The sequence below is a fragment of the Camelina sativa genome, chromosome 8, assembly GCF_000633955.1.
Source record: "Camelina sativa cultivar DH55 chromosome 8, Cs, whole genome shotgun sequence".
Lineage (NCBI taxonomy): Eukaryota > Viridiplantae > Streptophyta > Magnoliopsida > Brassicales > Brassicaceae > Camelina > Camelina sativa.
The window spans coordinates 1,302,565-1,320,272 of record NC_025692.1 but is presented as its reverse complement, the minus strand read 5'-3'; the positions used below and the strand labels follow the sequence as shown (position 1 = coordinate 1,320,272).

The window sequence follows — 17,708 nt, the reverse complement described above, 5'->3', positions numbered from 1 at the left end:
AAAATTAATTTTCGTGAAAATGTGTAAAACCTTTATTTAGTTATGGTCTCTATAAAAAAAAACTAAAAAGTAAAAAAATATTTACATTTTACATTTTTGCACAGCTTAAAAATAATTATAATTTTTTGAAGGGGTCGGTATGGTATGGGGAGTACCGGTTTAATTAAGTCCACAAGTCAAAATAAAATTAGGGGTCTTCCTCGTTCTATCTTCTTCTACATCTCCTCGGCCGTTTCCTCCGGAGGATTCCGATCCCTCTTTCTCTCTCTCTCTTTATTCCTTTTTGGTATCTGAATCATTCTCGTACCTACTTTGGACTTGAACTGTTCTTCTTCCTCAGATTGCTTGATTTGGGTATTCTCGTACCAATTTTTTCATTTTTTTTTCTTTTTTATCTCTATCGCCGCCGCCATGAGTTCCTCGATCCAGATCGTTGATGAGCAGCAATTGGATGTTTTGCCTCTTCAAGATCAGGTTTTTGTTTCCCTTATTGATCAATTAATATAATGAAAAGATCAAATTTTTGTGGTTGGTTTGGTTCTGTCCATCTTTTACTTTCTGAATTGGTGTTCTGAGAAATTGGGGGTTTCGTAAAACTGTGTCTTACTTGTATGAATTTGGTTTCTTTTTCTTGTATCTGAAAGATAAATTCTTTAGGTTGGTGTTGCTTAATCTCTTTATTATTGATCTGCCCTTATGATTTGCTAACGAGGTTGATGATTTTAAGATATCGTTTTCTGTATATAGGATGAAAAGAAGACTCAAGAAGTGAGCAATGAGCTGGGTTTCGGGAACCATGGCGGCTGTTGTGCAATCTGCTTGGATACTATACCTCTTCAAGAAACTGCTATGGTTAAAGGCTGTGAGCATGCTTACTGGTACGTCTTTTGGATTTCTTGGTTTATCCAGTGTAATTTGTTATTTTAATTTTTATCTCTTTTCATGAGGGTTGATGCTGATTTGGTTTTTAGTGATCTGATGTTTCCCGTATATAAGTCATTTTTTTTTCTGTGATGTTGTTGTCAGTGTTAAGTCAGATACTGAGAATGTTACCGTTTCTGGTCTAAGACATTGGTTTTGTAAGATCAGTTTTTTAGTCTTCAGCTCAGTTTTTTAAAGATGAACTTTGGTTTTTGCTTCGAACTGTGAACCTCCTATAACGTTTTTTGTTTCTTTAGTTCAATTCTTTCGTTTGATTCTGTGCACGGAACAAGTATGTCTACTTAGGAATGAATACTGACATTTCTCTTCTCATTTTTAAGAGGAGTGATTAATTTCTATCTATATATAGTGTGACGTGCATACTCCGTTGGGCGAGTTACAAAGAGAAACCTACCTGCCCACAATGTAAGCTTCCATTTGACTTTCTCAATGTCCACCGCGCTCTTGACGGAAGGTAAAACTTCCATCCTTATTTACATTTGGCCCCATTGTTTAATCCATTTACTTGGCTGGCTCTGTGCTTTACTGTACTCTTGGCTTTTACATCATTTTTTGTAACAATTTTGTTCTGTTATTTTCATTGCAGCGTTGAAGATTTCATGTTCGAGGAGAGTGTATGCCTCCTCCTGAGGGCAGTGTGGTTTCAGCCACTGGAAGCAGTGGAGCGGGTTTCAGATAGTGACAATTTTAATTATGATTTCGACATTCCACCTGAGTATGAAGCTGAGGATGACGATGACGATGACCTTGACGAGTTTTATTTGCAAGGTTCAAGTCTTCGTTTAGGAAACCGAAGGTGGGGTGACAATGGCTTTGTCAGAGCAGGTCGCCAAGAAGCAAGGCCGGTCCAACATAAGAACCGAGGTGGCCAGGCTTCTGGCTCTGAACCCGCCTCTTCATCTTCACGTGAGCCAAAGGATAAGACTAGCAGTGCCATAACAGGAAGGCGTGCGAAGAGGGCATTGAAGCGTGAAGCTGCAAACAAAGCTGCGGAGGCAGTAGCAGCTGCAAAGCACGAGGCCCTCTTGGTTAGGTTGGGAAGGAAGTGATTCTGGTTGTATCTCTGTAATTACATCAACCCCCAACCTAAAATGCACTGACTTCCATACTTCAGAATCTGTACATCAGTAGAATTTAAAATGGCAGAACCACAAAAAGTTGCTGAACCTTTGTCGAAGATCATTTGCTAGATTTGATTTATTTAGTCTATTACTTCTTATCCTTTGCTTTACGAGTGAATGTTACTGTGGCTTATGAATTGAGAATTGATCATATGGAATGAGGATTAAGTGGTGATGGTAATGATGATGATGAGTGGGTTTTAGTGGGGTCTGTAATTTGACTTTGGCCAATTTGTGGTGCAGGCTGCAATGCCAAGCAAAATCAAAGCTAAAAAAACAAAACTTTATAACGTATTGATCAGAAAAATAGGCATCTCAATCCCTTACCTACCCCATTAAGACCATGGAATGATTAGTCCTGGTCAACTTTGTTGACCAATACGGACATTCATCGTCGTTAGTGTCTGAATTGGCTTGATGTTGTTTGATGAAATAGCTCCATAGTTAGATACTTACTCCATCTCAGTCTTCATAGCCATCATTTTTGTCATCATAATGTTCTTTTTATCTTCATGACGTTTATCTATTTCTGTTCCATTAATTTTTCATTTCTTACCTAATCTATTCCTCTTCCATCCAATGCTCCTGAATTTCCTCAAAGCAAAAGCTCCCCTTGCTTTACCAACACTTCTCTCCCTCTCTTTCTCATGACTTGCCTTTGTGGTCATGCTACTGTTTCAGCTTCAGACTCATTTTAAACGTTATACCTGTTATAGCGTTTTCTTAGCTTCTTTGATCATCTGTCTCTGTTTGTTTGCCCTATGGAATCTCTGAAACAAGCTTCTTCTTCTTCTGGGTTCTGCTACCATCAAGGGTTCTCGGGTGTTCTCCAAGTGTTTGTTCACAACGCAAGAAACATCCACAACATCTGCATCTACGATAACCAAGACGTCTACGCCAAATTCTCTCTTACATACAATCCTGATGACACCATCTCCACCCGAATCATCCACAGAGCTGGCAAAAACCCTGAATTCAACCAGAAGCTTATGATCGACATGACTCAGATCGATGCTCATGCTGCTGTCCTTAAATGTGAGATCTGGATGATGAGCAGAGCCAGACATTACATGGAAGATCAGCTTCTTGGTTTCGCTCTTGTCCCGATCTCAGACATCATAGGTCAAGACAGTCTCACTCAAGACTACAGTCTCTCCTCCACTGATCTCTTCCATTCCCCTGCTGGTACCGTGAAGCTCACGCTTTCCATTGTCAACCCTTCTTCTTCATCCTCATCTAATCTCAAGATTAACACCACCTCGATTTCTTCCGAGGTTGTGTTGCTTGACCCTCAAGTCTCCGAAACAGTGGACTACACGAGGATTGAGTTCCCTGACATAAATGTTGTTAACGAGAACAAACTGATGGTTACAGAGTACTTCAATGGACCCGGAAGCGCTTCATTTCTCTGTCTCGGCTCAACACATGGACCAGAAACGGACATAACAATGGTATGCTCGGAGGAGAAAGAGGTTTACGGGGGGAATGGAAGTTTTATGGCTTCTTCTTCAACAACAACAAGCTTAAGCGACGAAAAGAACACAGCAGATTCAAACGAGAAAGAGAATCAAGAGATCACAGAAGTGTCAAGAAGACGAAGAAGCAACAAAGAAGGTGAAGAAGAAGGAAAAGAAGAAACAAAGATGAACGAGGAAACAACAATGCAGAAACAGATAGCGGAGATGTATATGAGAAGTATGCAACAGTTCACTGAGTCTTTGGCAAAGATGAAGCTTCCCATGGATCTCCATAATACACCACACGAGGATGATCACAATACCAATAACAACACTACAACTCAGAATCAGAATCGGAATAATAATGCTCCTAATAATAATGGAATGGACAAGAAAAAAGAAGGGTCTCGTGTCTTTTACGGTAGCAGAGCATTCTTTTAATGGTGTTTTGTTTTGTATCAACAAACAACATTGCAAATAAGCTGTTTAAACATTTTAGCTTCTACATATATGTTTGATTCACATATCTTCGGATCTTCCTATTATGTATGAAAACCACATAAATAGTCTTAAGGCGGTCTTAGCAATTGAAGAGCCCAAAATTAGTAGCTAAAACAGGCCCATTAACGGCCCAATAAGGATTTCAATTTATTTTCAAAGCCCTAAATCACTTTTACCGACATCAAGGGGGCACTCACACAACTCCGTCTCCGGTCATCAACCCGGCCAGAGTTTGAACTGAGAAAATTGAAAGCCCGACTTCAATGGATTCTCAACCACCGGCTAACGAGTCAACCCCGTCGCCGGCGCCGGCGCCGTCAAACGTCGTAGACCTAATTCCCTTTTATTCAAATTATATTTGGAATCGCCTTGCTTCCTTGTACCCTACTTCTAATTCCATCTTTCTGGGCAAAATCTCCAATCTCTATCGCCAAACTGTTTCGAGGAAACGGCATATCTCTTTTCCTCTTCCTCTACCCTCCGATTTCCCAAGCTCGTCTGCGTAAGATTCATCTCCTCAATTCGTAGCTTCTACTAGAGTTTTCTTAGTTAGCGTAGACTTCGACCTTCATTACTACTGTTTGATGATCGTGTCGTGGCTTTAAACTGATACTGGAAGTTTCGTGTTTGTTGATTTATATACTCTGGTGAACAAAATTGTTTTTTTTTTTTGGGGATTTGACAGTATGCAGACTGTTTTGACTTTTAAGCTAATACATTTGGTTTATCTTCAGGATTAATAGCAATACCTCGGCGGATACAGCTAGGATTCATGGTGTTTTGGAGGAGATAATGGCTGACGTCCTCTCGAATTTGCATGATATCCAGAAAAGTTTAGATTTTTGGCAATCTAGAGCTGAGGTGATTTAACAGAACATTACATGAGATGTACTTCTTTAGTGAAATGTTTCAATCTAAATGGTTTTCTTTTGATCGTATTTAAACACAGGGTTCCAATGCTCGAAAGGCGTATTTCATGATTTTTGAGAGAGGGCCGGTAGCTTTTTTGAACGAGAGTACGAAGTTCGTGAGCAAGAGTCTCAGCGAGGAACCTGCAATGCAGCATCTTTGTCAGTCGTCTTCATCTCACATGTTGGATAGGATGCGGGTCTTGCTGGAGTTAAGATCTGCACTCGCTTCTTTTCTTGCCCAGGTTGCCATGAAATTTTAATTCCTTTTCTAACATAAGTAACATCATTGTAAATGTGCACGTACTAAATATCACTACTTTCAATGGACTCTCTAGCTTTATGTTGAATTGGATAAACGTGGTGAGGAGCTTGTGAAGAATCCAGAAAAGTCACTGCCATCGTTGTTGGCTGTTATCAATGGATTGTTTTCGAACTTGGAGGGATCTTTCAGCCATTTGCATGCTGAGCGTGAGGTAAACAAATTGATTTCTTACCTTTTCTGGGCACTACCTTCATTTGTCTGACCATTTATTACTGTGATGATCCTGAGTCTACTGTTTCTAGATTTCTCTTACTCGTATCTACTGACTTACATCCTATTTGCAGAGTGATTCTACCGTTGATGGAAGTTACCCGATGCCTCTTGTATTTGATCAACTGCCTGAAGTTAACGAAGAAGGATCCCAGTGGACTGATTGTGAACTTACAGATGCAATCAACCTGCTTCATAAGAATTTGGAAAAACTTAACTCATATTTATCAGTTATGGTAGGTGTGTCTGTTGTTTATGTATCATTGGCCAGTATTCATGTAAAGACAAACACTTTTCATTTGAAATTTACGCTGAGAGTTTCCCTTCTTGCATTTCTTCTTAAACAGGTGGGGAAACATCGAAAGCCAAGGAGGATGACTCTGTATTGGGTCCGGTATACGTGTGGTGCAGTTGGGCTCTCTGTTTTCTCTATATGGCTACTACGTCATAGTAGTTTGATGGGAAGTTCGGACATCGAGAATTGGGTTCATGATGCAAAAGAAGCAACAATGAGCTTCTTCAGTGATCATGTTGAGCAACCGGTTTGTTCTTGACCTTGCTATTCTTTTCTAAATGAGAACAGTGCCTTTTTTTTCCTGTTCCGACAAATGACTTGTTGCATTAAACTCTACTAAAAGAAACAAATAAGGTACAAAGTGAAGGTTATTGCGACTCTCAGTTTGGTCTGAGTCAAAATAAAAGTGTGACAAGTTAAAATGATCAAGTTATTAGTTTGTTACAGGACATTGTGCTAGCCTTGAGTTTCTGAATTAGTTTCGTGATCCTCGCAGCTGCTTTCCATTCGAGATGAGCTTTTTGATACATTCCGGAAAAGGCACAAAGGTGTTATGGAAACTGAAGAAGTGCAGCTGACGCAAGACTCACTGCATAGGTTGATTTTCATTTCCTTTTTGATTCTTATTACAGTAGCACCAACTGTTTGATATTATATATGTGCGTTAATCGTCGCCTTTTCATTATGCCATAGCAATTCACTTGTTATATTCATATGGAGTTATTGATCTCATTCTTTTGGATCCCTAGGGGTTTCAAGTAATTATATTGTACGTCTTGTTTATTAGCTGCATTGATAATGCTCGCGCTCACAGTTTTCTTTTGTATGCAGAATGCTTAAGAATTTCTGCGAGCAGTCTACACGTGAAAAGGTCCCAGACAATGCAACTGATCAGCAAATGCTCGAAGTTGTCATGAATCGGTACAACTCTGAACATTACTCTTTGTTGGGCAGTTAAACGAACATGTCATTGCATTGGATTTTAAAACAGTTACATTTTGCATTGATCTAAGCATGCAAATATATGTTAGTAGTTCCAATCTTGGGTAATGAAATATAACAATGGACGTTTTTTCATTTCTACCCACGTTAGACTTGGTAAAATGATTTCCTGTGAAAGTTCCTAATACGTAATTGAGTTTTACCTTCTAATTGCAGGTATGAAAAGGAACTTGTGCATCCTATTCACAACCTCCTTAGCGGAGAGCTTGCCCGTGGCTTGCTTATTCAGGTAATCTAAGTTCTTGGCATGAAGCTGTAGTTCACGGTTTGTGAGATTCTAATCACATCAGAATTGTGTATCTTTCAGGTGCAGAAGCTTAAACTGGATATAGAAACGTAAGTTCATTAAACCAGTAGCTCTCAGTCAACTGGAGTAGATCTCTTACTCATTTTGTATAAAACTGAATAATCTTCTCCTGCAGAGCGATGCTAGAACTGGATCAGATACTTCGTGCAAATGAAATAAATTTTGCCATTCTGGCTGCATTACCTGCATTCTTTCTCAGCATTGTTATGCTCACAGTGCTTCGGACATGGCTTAAACAGGTGAGGAGAGTAATAAGTCAAGCAAATACCAAATGTGACAGAAATACATATATGTACTCCAGTTTTTATAGTTTCAAGACTTCTTGAGTCCATTGTGTACAGTCGATGCAGCTTTGTTATCTTTATTCAGTTTGATTTTGTTGGTATGAACAGGATAGTAGAGCTCAAGGACGAGGAAGAATTGCTCGTATTCACAGGAGACTTCTTGTCGTTGAAATTGAAAAGAGAATTATGCAGTATCATAGCTACATTGAACAAGGACGTGTAAGATGTCCACTATTTTCCTTTTTCCCTGTATCTTAATCATTTATATTCGACGCATTGGTCTATTAAGAAACCTTTTGAAAAACTTCCTGGTCGTTTCTTGATGCTGTTACAGGACAAGGATGCAGAAACCGTATTTGGTTTGCTAATATATAGCCTTGAACGTTTGTATCGGGTTGTTGAGAAACCTGCAAGAGCAACCGACGAGTGGGATTTGTAAGTCTTTCACTCTGATCCCATCAGATGTTTAGCTAACAACAATTATCAAACTGAGGCTGCCATTTAAGTTAATCATAAGTATTTTATCTATTAAAGTGGTTGTAAGCAAAATTATTTTCTGCCCGATTTTCCTGTCTGAGTGACGATCTTAGCATATTAGGTTGATGTGAACTATTGAGTCAGTATGTGATAATTGTCTCGCGATACAAAACGTGTATTCATGGTTGTTCTCTTTCTTTGCCTGCCTTAAAAATTGTATGTGTTTCGGGTATGTGCGCTTTGGGTGTGCCTGAACTGACTGATGTGTTTTTTTGTAAACAGAGTGAAACAAGATCTGATTGAGTTAGGGAGGCCACAGCAGCAAACATCTTACAAGCTAACGGTGACACAACGACTAGTAACGGTTTATGACTGCTTGCTTCCCACTCTGACGCGACAATAACTCATCTCGGATTCTTTATCTGCTTTACCAACTGCCAATTTTATTCAGTCATTCCTCCAGAATTGCTTGCTTGACGGCCAATTTATAGTTTTTGGTACCAGTCGAAAGGTTTTTTTTTTTTAATATGGTAAAACTAAGTTGTATCTTAGAAGATAGTTTTAAAATTCATAAGCCATGTTGCAATTTGATTTCGCAAAACCTGTTTGTGGTCTTGTGTGCTCCAGCGTCAATGTTCTCTAACCATTTTCTGTCACATTCCATCTCGGGTGAAGCCGGATGAGATATTTTGTCCATGCTAACCAAGATAAACCCAATAATGCAATATTTTGGCTATAGCTGGTGGGGACGGGTGGAACCAGAGAGTTATATGAGTCTCTAAACAGGAAAGTCTAACTTCATATACCCCATGAGTACGGTATTTTGTTTGTGATCGGGGTTTAACTTAACTCAATTTAGAGAGATATGTCTTTTTGGGACGTAGGTTGATCATAAAATGTTGGAAACATCGTGAACCGTGGTGAAATCTATAATCTTATGAAACTGAGCAACTAATGTAATATAGTTGTCCAAGACGCTAGGTACTGCCTAAGTTCTTGCTTGATCTTCTTCACTGTGTACGTACTCGCTCTCTTGCCACTGAATAAAATCTATTTAAGTAGAATACTTGAGTCATATATCGACGGTTCTACTATGCGTAAATAAGTTCTCTGTAAATACAACGTTACCAATCCAGTAGGAACAAAACAGTATATGCTTTTTCCCTTTTTAAACTCAAACTTACAACTCATATTGCATAAATAACCATGTACTATGTACACACAAGCGTTTACTTACTTGTCGGCCTTGAAACACGATGAAAGGTGGAAGACCATTCCAATGGCGTAGATCGATGTGGTTGACATCCGTGAAACCCTGGGCACATAACACAATATCTTTAGCTTTTGTTTTCTTGTGATTGAATATGAGTTAATTAAGTTTCCTTTTTCATGCTCAGATGGATAAATAATTGAGATGTAGGACAACTGTATACATGATTGAAGTATGAAATGATAACACATGCTTTATATGTAGGACAACTGTTAAATATTGAATAATAGATTCCTTAATTAGCTATTAAATAACAAACAAACAAATGCTCTTCCCTTTACCTTTAAGTGAAATATTTTTTTTGAGTATGATAAACTATTTAATTTTATTTTTTAAATATCTTTTCTCCAATCATGTAGTTGAATTACATTTTCATTTTTTTTTAAAATCCTCTAACGTGACATTTTTCATGTCTATATATAGCATCCACATCATGTACTATTTTTTTATCAATGACTAAAACTCGCTTACTATTATAACTAGAAATTGAAGAAAAAAACATGAGTCCGACCGATCGCACCGCTTCTTCAGACGATATCGAAGTGAGAGATTACGTGGTGAACCAAAGAAACGGAGTGAAAGGACTCGTGGACTTTCTAACCCTAACCACGCTTCCTTCTCCATACATTCAACCTCCTCAAGAACGCTTCACTTCCGACAAGATCCTCCTGGGATCACCAGTCCCGGTCATTGACGTGTCCAACTGGAATGACCCGAACGTGGCTAGAGAGATCTGCCATGCAGCGACGACGCTGGGGTTGTTTCAGATAGTGAACCACGGGATAGCTCCAGAGGAGTTGAAGGGTATAATTGCGGCAGCGCGTGGATTTTTCGAGTTGCCGGTCGAGGAGAGAAGAAGGTATTGGAGAGGGAGCTCGGTGTCGGAGACAGCTTGGTTGACCACAAGTTTCAATCCTTACAAAGAGAGTGTTTTGGAGTGGAGAGATTTCCTCAAGTTTGAGTATCTTCCTCAACAACATAACTTCGCTATCACGTGGCCACTTGTATGCAAGTAAGTATTGTTAATCTAACGTCATTTACAATATGGTTTGATGCGGTTTCGGTTCTGATCCATTTTCTTTTGGATAAAGTTAGAATTAAAATATAATACATATGATATTTTCAGTATAAAAATATAATACTTTGGTAACTTTGTATAGGGAACAAGTGATAGACCATTTCAAGAAGATCAAACCAATCACCGAGAAGATCTTAAACATACTCATAAACAATCTAAACGCAATCATCGATGAGTCCAATAAAGAAACCCTAATGGGAACTATGAGAATGAACTTCAACTACTATCCAAAATGTCCTGAGCCAAGCCTGGCCATAGGAACAGGTCGCCACTCTGACATCAACACTCTCACTCTCCTTCTACAAGAAGACGGTGTCTTAGGCAGCCTGTACGCTAGAGCCACCGAGGATGGGGACAAATGGATTCATGTTCCTCCAATGCCTGGAGCGATTGTGGTCAATATTGGAGACGTGTTACAAATATTGACCAATGATAGGTACAGAAGCGTGGAGCATTGTGTGGTGGTCAATAAATGTTGTAGCCGGGTTTCCATTCCGGGTTTTTGTGGACCGGTTCACGATTCAGTAATTGAGCCGTTACCGGAGATGTTAGAGAACAATGAGATGGCTCGGTATAGAAAGATTGTGTATTCTGACTACTTGAAGGGTTTCTTTGAAAGACCTCATGATGGAAAGAAGACTATTGAGTCGATCAAATTACCATAATATATATTTCTCAAAATTCGAATAAAGAAATAATCTCTGTATGTTAAATTCAGTCCTTTTTTTAATATATATGTTTTATTTTACGCAACCTTTCAGAAAGATATACAATATAGTCCACTTGATCAAGAATCAATTTGCTCATTGAATTGGATTTTTTTTACTGTTGATTTATGAGGGGAATTATATTAGTGAATGATAATGGAAAATTTACGGTACGTGTCAAAAAGCTAAGTTGAAAACAAACAAAAGAATACATTTTGGTGGTGGAGTGGCCGTTTTTTTTTTTCGTTAAAGTGAAACATATTTGTGAGTGTTGGACATGGTGTGGTGGTCAATGAGTTGATTGATGATAGTGATCATATGCAGAATGTCACATGCAGAAGAACTGTCCAAATTTTTTGGACTCTTCATTCTTATGCATTATGTTTTATCGTGACTAAGGAGAAAATTTTTTATACCAAACATAATGCTTAAGAATGAACAGTCCATTTTTTTTTCTTTTTTTAAACGATGTGTACCTTTAAATTTTCATGATTGTTCCGGACTATAATCAATGTTTTAGTTTTACAGGGTCTGATGATCATGTTGACCCATGAACCGTATTGGTTCACAATTCGATCCGATTTTAGAACGCTGATGTATTCTCCCAACCATGTTTTGTCTTCAATCAGGACCAAACAAATTAGTGAAAAGCAGAAAAATATGATTTATTAATGCACACTAAATCGAGTTTTTTTGTTTGTTCGTCCAATCATAAAGCCATATACAATGATTGACCTGATTTTAATCATTGTACTATATGATACGCACTTGCTTAAGAATAATATTATCTCTAGTTTATTAATTAAAAGTAAATAGAATATTTGTTTGTAATGCAATGAAAATTAGAAAACAAACCTACAATATGGTACTATGAGTGGAGAGACGAGGTTCATGAGTTGGTATTAAGTCATATTTTCCTAAGTGAGAGTGGGGATGACGGTCTGTCGTGATACATGTTCATCCACAAGTTAAATTAAGTAAGGATTAATAAATCATGCTAATTAGTTTCCCAAACAATAATAATGCTAAATAGAAATATAAGTTTTTTAAATGGTATGGCCAAATTGAAACCATTTAACAAAAGAAATGGTATATATGACCAATTGTTGTCTCTGTTCTAATGCCCTTACACCCAAGTGTTATGGACCTCCAGTTTCCACAGGCTTGGACTGTCTAACTCCATGTTTAACAGCTGGGCTTCAGTGATGGATTGGACAAAGATCAGAAACCTTACCTCTCCTCAAAATGCTTTGTCTATTGATTGTTCACGCTTTGGTTTACATTGTCTGGAGGCAGAGGAATAACTTGTTGCATAGTCAGATTAGCATACCGCCGCTTAGCGTCTTTAGGGACCTAGACCGGCATATCATCAACTCAATCACGACAAGGAAGCATCTGAAAAAGTTCAGAAACGTTATGCCACTTTGACTACACTAAAGAATTATTCTTTTTCCTAAGTCTGCTTTTATTGTCTTTTTTTGACAAGGAACAATTTCTTAGGTCTGTCAGTTTGTAACACCTAACTTTCTTTTACATTTGATTCACTTACTGTTCAAATACGATACTATATAGAATTTTGTGATCTTGTTTGGTACCTTCTTTTTCACTGTTCTTGGAACTTTTGCGGACCAATGACTCCTAGTATTAACATTACGCTAAAGAGTCATTCGACAATGCGTTTAGATTGGCATGTTGGTTAAACTCCAACTGTTGGGTAACAAAGAATCTATTCTTGGTATTGATATAAAACTGGTTGCTGCTATTACATCATCTATATATAACTTTCAACAAAAACTAAATAACGAATTGTTGGAATACCAATATGTTGCTAACGTAATGACCTATGACAAACCACAGTTTTGCAAGAGAGATCATCATCAATGAGCCACAAGTTCAACTCTTCAAGCTTTGTCCGAATGATATTGGAACCGACCTCAGGTGACCAATACAGCACCGCCTTGCCATCTCCCAACGATTGGTTTGTGCTGGTGACGGTATTCTCTGCAACACCCATCGTCTCTAGAGTCTTAATACTCTTGCCCTTTTGCTCCACTAGCTCCTTCACTAGATGAATAAAATATATACTTTGTTTTGGAGTTGGATTCTTAGTTGGTGAGGATGTAATGCTGCGTAGAAACTCATTGCTCCATAACTTTTGACTGACTGATGAAGACTGAACAATCAAAATTCCAGAGCTTTCCCCCGTATAGAAGTCATACTCTGAGCTGACTCTATCAATTATAGGACCTTTATCCACCAAAAGCGCATTACTTGAAACTACCCAGGTGCTGTATCCGAGTTCTAAGCATTTCTTAACAACGTAAGCATTGCCCAGAGCCTCCTTCACTGAGTTTGGATAAGAAGTTTTGCTTTTGATCAACTTGTCGAGAAACATATCCGCATCAATCACAGGATGTCCCCTTCTTGAAAGATCATAGAACAGCTCAGAGCTAGGGCCTACAAAAATGTGGTTTTGAGTATTAAGCTTCTCGAAATGGCAGAGTAAGTTCCTGATGAACGCCTTGTCTGCTTCATATAGACTAATCAGAATTATGGTTCTCTCAATCTGCACAGAAGGAAGAATGGTGCCAAGTTCATTCAGGTTTCTCACAACCCTACCGGGAACAACTTCGCTGAAACAAAAATCGTACCACTTAAGGTTGCTCAAGGGTTGGAGTTTCAAAGAATCAGAACTGATTGAACTTTTATTCAATAACTGTGAATCTGGCCCAGCGGTTTTCGCATAGTTAACACCAGAATCCCTATGAGAGACACTAAGAGCCCCCTCGTTCGGAAAATTAGTGTAGATGTTAAAATAGCCACGAGAATGAACAAACTTTATGAACCAAGGTGTCCATATTCGTTCTCCCAGCCTCTTGTACCATCCATTTGACACCTGAGCAAACATCCCAGATAATAAATGACCCCCCATACAACCAGGACTTTCTAAACAATGAAATCCACGAAGAAGAAAGTTACCATGCCATCAAGGAAAGGCTTCTTGCCATTCGCCTTGTGCTCGTCAAACCATAGTCTAAACTCTTTCCACGGTCTTGGGAATAGAAGCTGTCCCCAAGTTCCCACCAACTGATATAAGAGAAGGTTCGTTTTGGGATCTATATGTATTCTCTTTCCATGTTTACCTGCAGTTGATCACTCAATCATTCAGTCACTATTTCAGACGGTTCTAGGAACAACTCCACAAACACATGAGTCCTACTTCTTACTGATCTAAACTTGCATAGCTCAATCATCTAAAAAACTGCATATCCAAAGAACATATAAGATTCACGTAGTGTCAACCAACTTCGTTTTTTCTCTATTTGAACAATGTATCACCAGATTTACAATTACTAGAAACTACAATGGATATATCTCAATCCTTGTAAGTTTGTTCACTAGGACCTGCATTGCTCAACTTTCAGAATTAGAAAATGGTACCTGGAACGAACCTTGGTCTCTGAAGCGAAGCTCCATAGACGGAAGGATTGAAATTGGAAGGATCATAGTAGTAATTACGAATCACGCGTTCCAGAAAACCGTAGTAAAGCGGAGAAAGCTCGAGATCATCTTCAACTATAAACGCGAATTCGTGATCCGAGCTAGGCCACCAAGCCTCAAGCCACTGCGATTGTAACCCGGCGTTATCAGTCCGATAGTGAACAACTTTTTCCCCAAATCTCCAGTCGAATCTATCGACAAACCCTAGGATCTCCCTCGCGCTATTCAAGTTATCTTCAACAGGAGTATCGTTCCTCGAGAGGTTGAAATGATCGATGTAGACGTGGAGGTGAATTTGTCCCCTGTCGCCGGAAACGCCGTAGTCTGCGGCGGAGAGAGATCTGAGACAGCGGGAGAGGGGGTGGAGACGGTTGTAGGTGAGGACTTTGATGAGGAAGGTGAAAGGAGGGGCACCATTGTAATTTCGTCGGGAAGTCGTTCCTCGTCCGGGGTAAGAGTGAGTGGTCTCGGAGACGAGAACGAGGAGAATGATGACGGAGATACAGAAGAGAAAGAGAAGAAGAGGAAGTAAGTTTTTCTTGGGTTGGGTAAACATCATCGCCATGGATCTCAGTGTTAGCTTTCTTCTTCTACTTCCCGATTCAGACAGAAACCATTAAAGAAGGTTTTGCAAATCAAATTAAAAAAAAAAAAACTCGGCATCATATGCGGAAAAAAAAAGAATGACGATGACGATTAGTGTTTAATTAAAAATAAAAATATGTATGAAATATAAATTATAATGCTAATAATTAATTACGTAAAAAGAATGACGATGACGATTAGTCTTTTTTATTTTTTCACATCGTTAGACTTTTAATTAGACATTAAAGTTTTGATATCTACTGTAAGATACTACATTTGTAGGTAGAAGTTGAAACCGAAGAAGAAACTACACCAGTAGAAAATTAGAATTGAAGTCAGGTGAGCTGTTGGCATGTCACATGGGAAGCAAAAGGTAGTTCATGTGCATTGTTCCTTTTTTATAGTCTTCATACCTTATTTTATTATTGTCGATATCAGATTCCGATCCACAAAAGCTTTGCAAAACAAAAGCCATTCATCCTTTTGCACACACCATCCTAATTTCTGAAATTTTACATTTTATGCTGCCTGCCTCTTAATCAGATCCATTTAACACTTTTCTTAATCAACGTAGATTGTTTATCACGTCTGGTGTTTATTATATCATTAGTTAAAGCTTTTTTTTTAACTTGTTTTGAGTAGTAAGCATAATACTATGATTGTTCCATTGAAAATAAGTGAATTGAAACATCACGTTTTAGTGTTTTGCAAGCGACGACAAATTTGACGTAAAATAAATATTAAATTTCCATCGATCGATAAGCTTAGATGATGATACGAATAGCAAACCGATCAAACGTGAAACATGGTGAGATGTATTGATTGGCAGTAGATCAACCACATATGTAAGAACTTATAAAGAATATTTAAAAGGTTACAAAGTCGCGTCATGATTAAATCCAAACGAGGGTATCCAATGCGTTGTTTACATTTTGCATAATCGTCGTAACTACGACATTATTTATACGCAGTGGCGGAGCATACAAGGAAAGGAGGGGTCAATTGGCCCCCATTAAATTTATAAAAATTTTAATAGGTTAAGTTTTCTAAAATAATTAGATGTTTTAGTTTAAAGTATTCACAATGACCCCCGATATATTCTTCTCTTTGACCCCATGTATATTTTTTATTTTGCCACTTAAACCTTTGATCTCTTTCCCATTTTGTTGGATAGAAACCAATAATAACTTCTCATTGTAAAAGAAATTCTGTAATATTCATTAATATATATCAATATTTTTTCTTCTTTTCAGACATGTCCTAATTTTTGATATATTCTTTTCAAAATTGTTATTAATCTTTTTTCTTAAGTCATAAATCATTATAAACACAACAACTAATCAATTTTCACGATAGATATTGATATTATATATTTGATTAATATATCATTAAGTAATGAATTAATATATAAAATTAAGAAATATTAATTAATTTGACAAACATAATAGTTTAACGTGTAGATGGATTCATTTTTTCCCCACTCTCTAACCTCATGTAAGCAATGTGCTTCATCTCTCATATTGTCCGATTCTCATATCCTGAAAGAGGCTTAAGGTCATGAAATTTGTAGCTGTATACCATGTTTAAGAAGTTGTCTAATAGCGCCAGCGAACTCTCTCCAAACCGTCAAAAATTCCTTATGCCACTCCGTATCAGAGGATCTCGGGAAAAGGAAGACATTAAGAACATACAATTTTCTATCCATTATCGAATATAAGTAGGTTGTTATTGGACCACTTGCTTTTTTATTTCTCTCAAAATCCTTGGAGATAGCAATCGTTACCCATTTCAATTGATCAAGACCTCTCCTCATTTCACTGATTACGGTGAGAAAATCAGTGAGATGAGAAAAACCTATATAGTATTCATTTAGGTAATCCAGCTAAGACAAAACCCGTGAAAAAAAATAATAAAATATAATAAGTAAAATATTTAAATGAATATTGGATAAAAAACTAAAGAAATTGTGATATAGATACAAACCCTTTGGTATGTAGCCACTCTAAACTCTATCATTTGAAATCTTTGATCTTGATTTTGAAGCTGATAGGTGTTGTACCAACGACAATCAACACAAGTAGCTGAGAGATGAGGAGGATTCCAGCACTACAAAAAATTAGAAAACTGATTAGGTTAGCTTCATAATCAATACGCTTGGTGCTCTATTTATGGTCCAATATGTACAATTTAGTAAGATACTTGTAATTGATGAAGTTAGTAGTGGTTTTAAAATTCTACCTTATCAACTAATATAGATAATTGGTTAAAAAAGAGTCTATATTTCATATTATGGGTAAAGTGATTGCTATGACATGTGCAGAAAGATTCATGTTAATATTTTCAATACTTATCCTTGTTTGATGAAACTAACTACACTTAGATATCTTAGTTAATACCCTTGTTTTAGAAATCGCTAGGCGCTAGTCGGGCAGTCGGGATGGGACTAGCGCCTAGCAAGAAAATCGAAGATTAAACGGGGATTAATCGGGGACTAGTTTTTGGGTTATTTTATTAAATTAATAGTACATTAAAAATATATAGTACTAAATATATGTATAATTATGTTTATGTGAAAAAAAAATATTAGATAAAATATAAAGCTATAGGTATTGTCTTTAAAATTACGGTAAAAACATAAAAACGTAATATTAAGAAAAAAAATTATGATTAGTTATTGTAAAACATCATAAACTCTTAATTTAAATGTCTAAATAACAAAAATATATATGTTTGATTTA

General features: G+C 37.5%; 5 protein-coding genes across 5 annotated transcripts; 4 read left to right on the top strand and 1 right to left on the bottom strand.

Moving 5' to 3' along the window:
* LOC104705504 lies at positions 169-2,238 on the top strand. Its single transcript, XM_010421518.2, has 4 exons — positions 169-474; positions 748-878; positions 1,292-1,396; positions 1,529-2,238. The coding sequence occupies exons 1-4, from the start codon at positions 412-414 to the stop codon at positions 1,989-1,991; spliced, it is 762 nt and encodes a 253-aa protein (XP_010419820.1). The 5' UTR covers positions 169-411; the 3' UTR covers positions 1,992-2,238.
* On the top strand, positions 2,475-4,065 carry LOC104705503 (vacuolar protein sorting-associated protein 13-like protein). The gene has a single exon (XM_010421517.2). It carries the CDS (start codon positions 2,825-2,827, stop codon positions 3,959-3,961), a length of 1,137 nt encoding a protein of 378 aa, XP_010419819.1. The 5' UTR covers positions 2,475-2,824; the 3' UTR covers positions 3,962-4,065.
* LOC104705502 (protein DGS1, mitochondrial) lies at positions 4,189-8,525 on the top strand. Its single transcript, XM_010421516.2, has 14 exons — positions 4,189-4,523; positions 4,756-4,882; positions 4,971-5,174; positions 5,268-5,405; positions 5,539-5,700; positions 5,812-6,006; positions 6,256-6,356; positions 6,591-6,680; positions 6,918-6,990; positions 7,069-7,097; positions 7,184-7,307; positions 7,461-7,571; positions 7,687-7,787; positions 8,112-8,525. The coding sequence occupies exons 1-14, from the start codon at positions 4,285-4,287 to the stop codon at positions 8,230-8,232; spliced, it is 1,815 nt and encodes a 604-aa protein (XP_010419818.1). The 5' UTR covers positions 4,189-4,284; the 3' UTR covers positions 8,233-8,525.
* LOC104705501 (feruloyl CoA ortho-hydroxylase 1-like) lies at positions 9,565-10,932 on the top strand. The gene is made up of 2 exons (XM_010421515.2): positions 9,565-10,111; positions 10,260-10,932. Exons 1-2 carry the CDS (start codon positions 9,600-9,602, stop codon positions 10,840-10,842), a joined length of 1,095 nt encoding a protein of 364 aa, XP_010419817.1. The 5' UTR covers positions 9,565-9,599; the 3' UTR covers positions 10,843-10,932.
* On the bottom strand, positions 12,623-15,061 carry LOC104705500. Its single transcript, XM_010421514.1, has 3 exons — positions 14,326-15,061; positions 13,864-14,027; positions 12,623-13,780 (listed from the first exon to the last, which is right to left on the bottom strand). Exons 1-3 carry the CDS (start codon positions 14,948-14,950, stop codon positions 12,713-12,715), a joined length of 1,857 nt encoding a protein of 618 aa, XP_010419816.1. The 5' UTR covers positions 14,951-15,061; the 3' UTR covers positions 12,623-12,712.

Bases quoted from the DNA above. Each gene is read 5' to 3' on its own strand.
- LOC104705502 (XM_010421516.2), top strand. From the start codon at position 4,285: ATGGATTCTCAACCACCGGCTAACGAGTCAACCCCGTCGCCGGCGCCG. The intron at 5,406-5,538 runs GTAAACAAATTG...TCCTATTTGCAG, and splicing joins ATTTGCATGCTGAGCGTGAG to AGTGATTCTACCGTTGATGG. The intron at 7,308-7,460 runs GTGAGGAGAGTA...TGGTATGAACAG, and splicing joins TTCGGACATGGCTTAAACAG to GATAGTAGAGCTCAAGGACG.
- LOC104705500 (XM_010421514.1), bottom strand. From the start codon at position 14,950: ATGGCGATGATGTTTACCCAACCCAAGAAAAACTTACTTCCTCTTCTT. The intron at 14,028-14,325 runs GTACCATTTTCT...GATCAACTGCAG, and splicing joins GAGACCAAGGTTCGTTCCAG to GTAAACATGGAAAGAGAATA. The intron at 13,781-13,863 runs GTAACTTTCTTC...ATGTTTGCTCAG, and splicing joins AGCCTTTCCTTGATGGCATG to GTGTCAAATGGATGGTACAA.
- LOC104705504 (XM_010421518.2), top strand. From the start codon at position 412: ATGAGTTCCTCGATCCAGATCGTTGATGAGCAGCAATTGGATGTTTTG. The intron at 879-1,291 runs GTACGTCTTTTG...ATCTATATATAG, and splicing joins GGCTGTGAGCATGCTTACTG to TGTGACGTGCATACTCCGTT. The intron at 1,397-1,528 runs GTAAAACTTCCA...TTTTCATTGCAG, and splicing joins CACCGCGCTCTTGACGGAAG to CGTTGAAGATTTCATGTTCG.
- LOC104705501 (XM_010421515.2), top strand. From the start codon at position 9,600: ATGAGTCCGACCGATCGCACCGCTTCTTCAGACGATATCGAAGTGAGA. The intron at 10,112-10,259 runs GTAAGTATTGTT...AACTTTGTATAG, and splicing joins ACGTGGCCACTTGTATGCAA to GGAACAAGTGATAGACCATT.
- LOC104705503 (XM_010421517.2), top strand. From the start codon at position 2,825: ATGGAATCTCTGAAACAAGCTTCTTCTTCTTCTGGGTTCTGCTACCAT.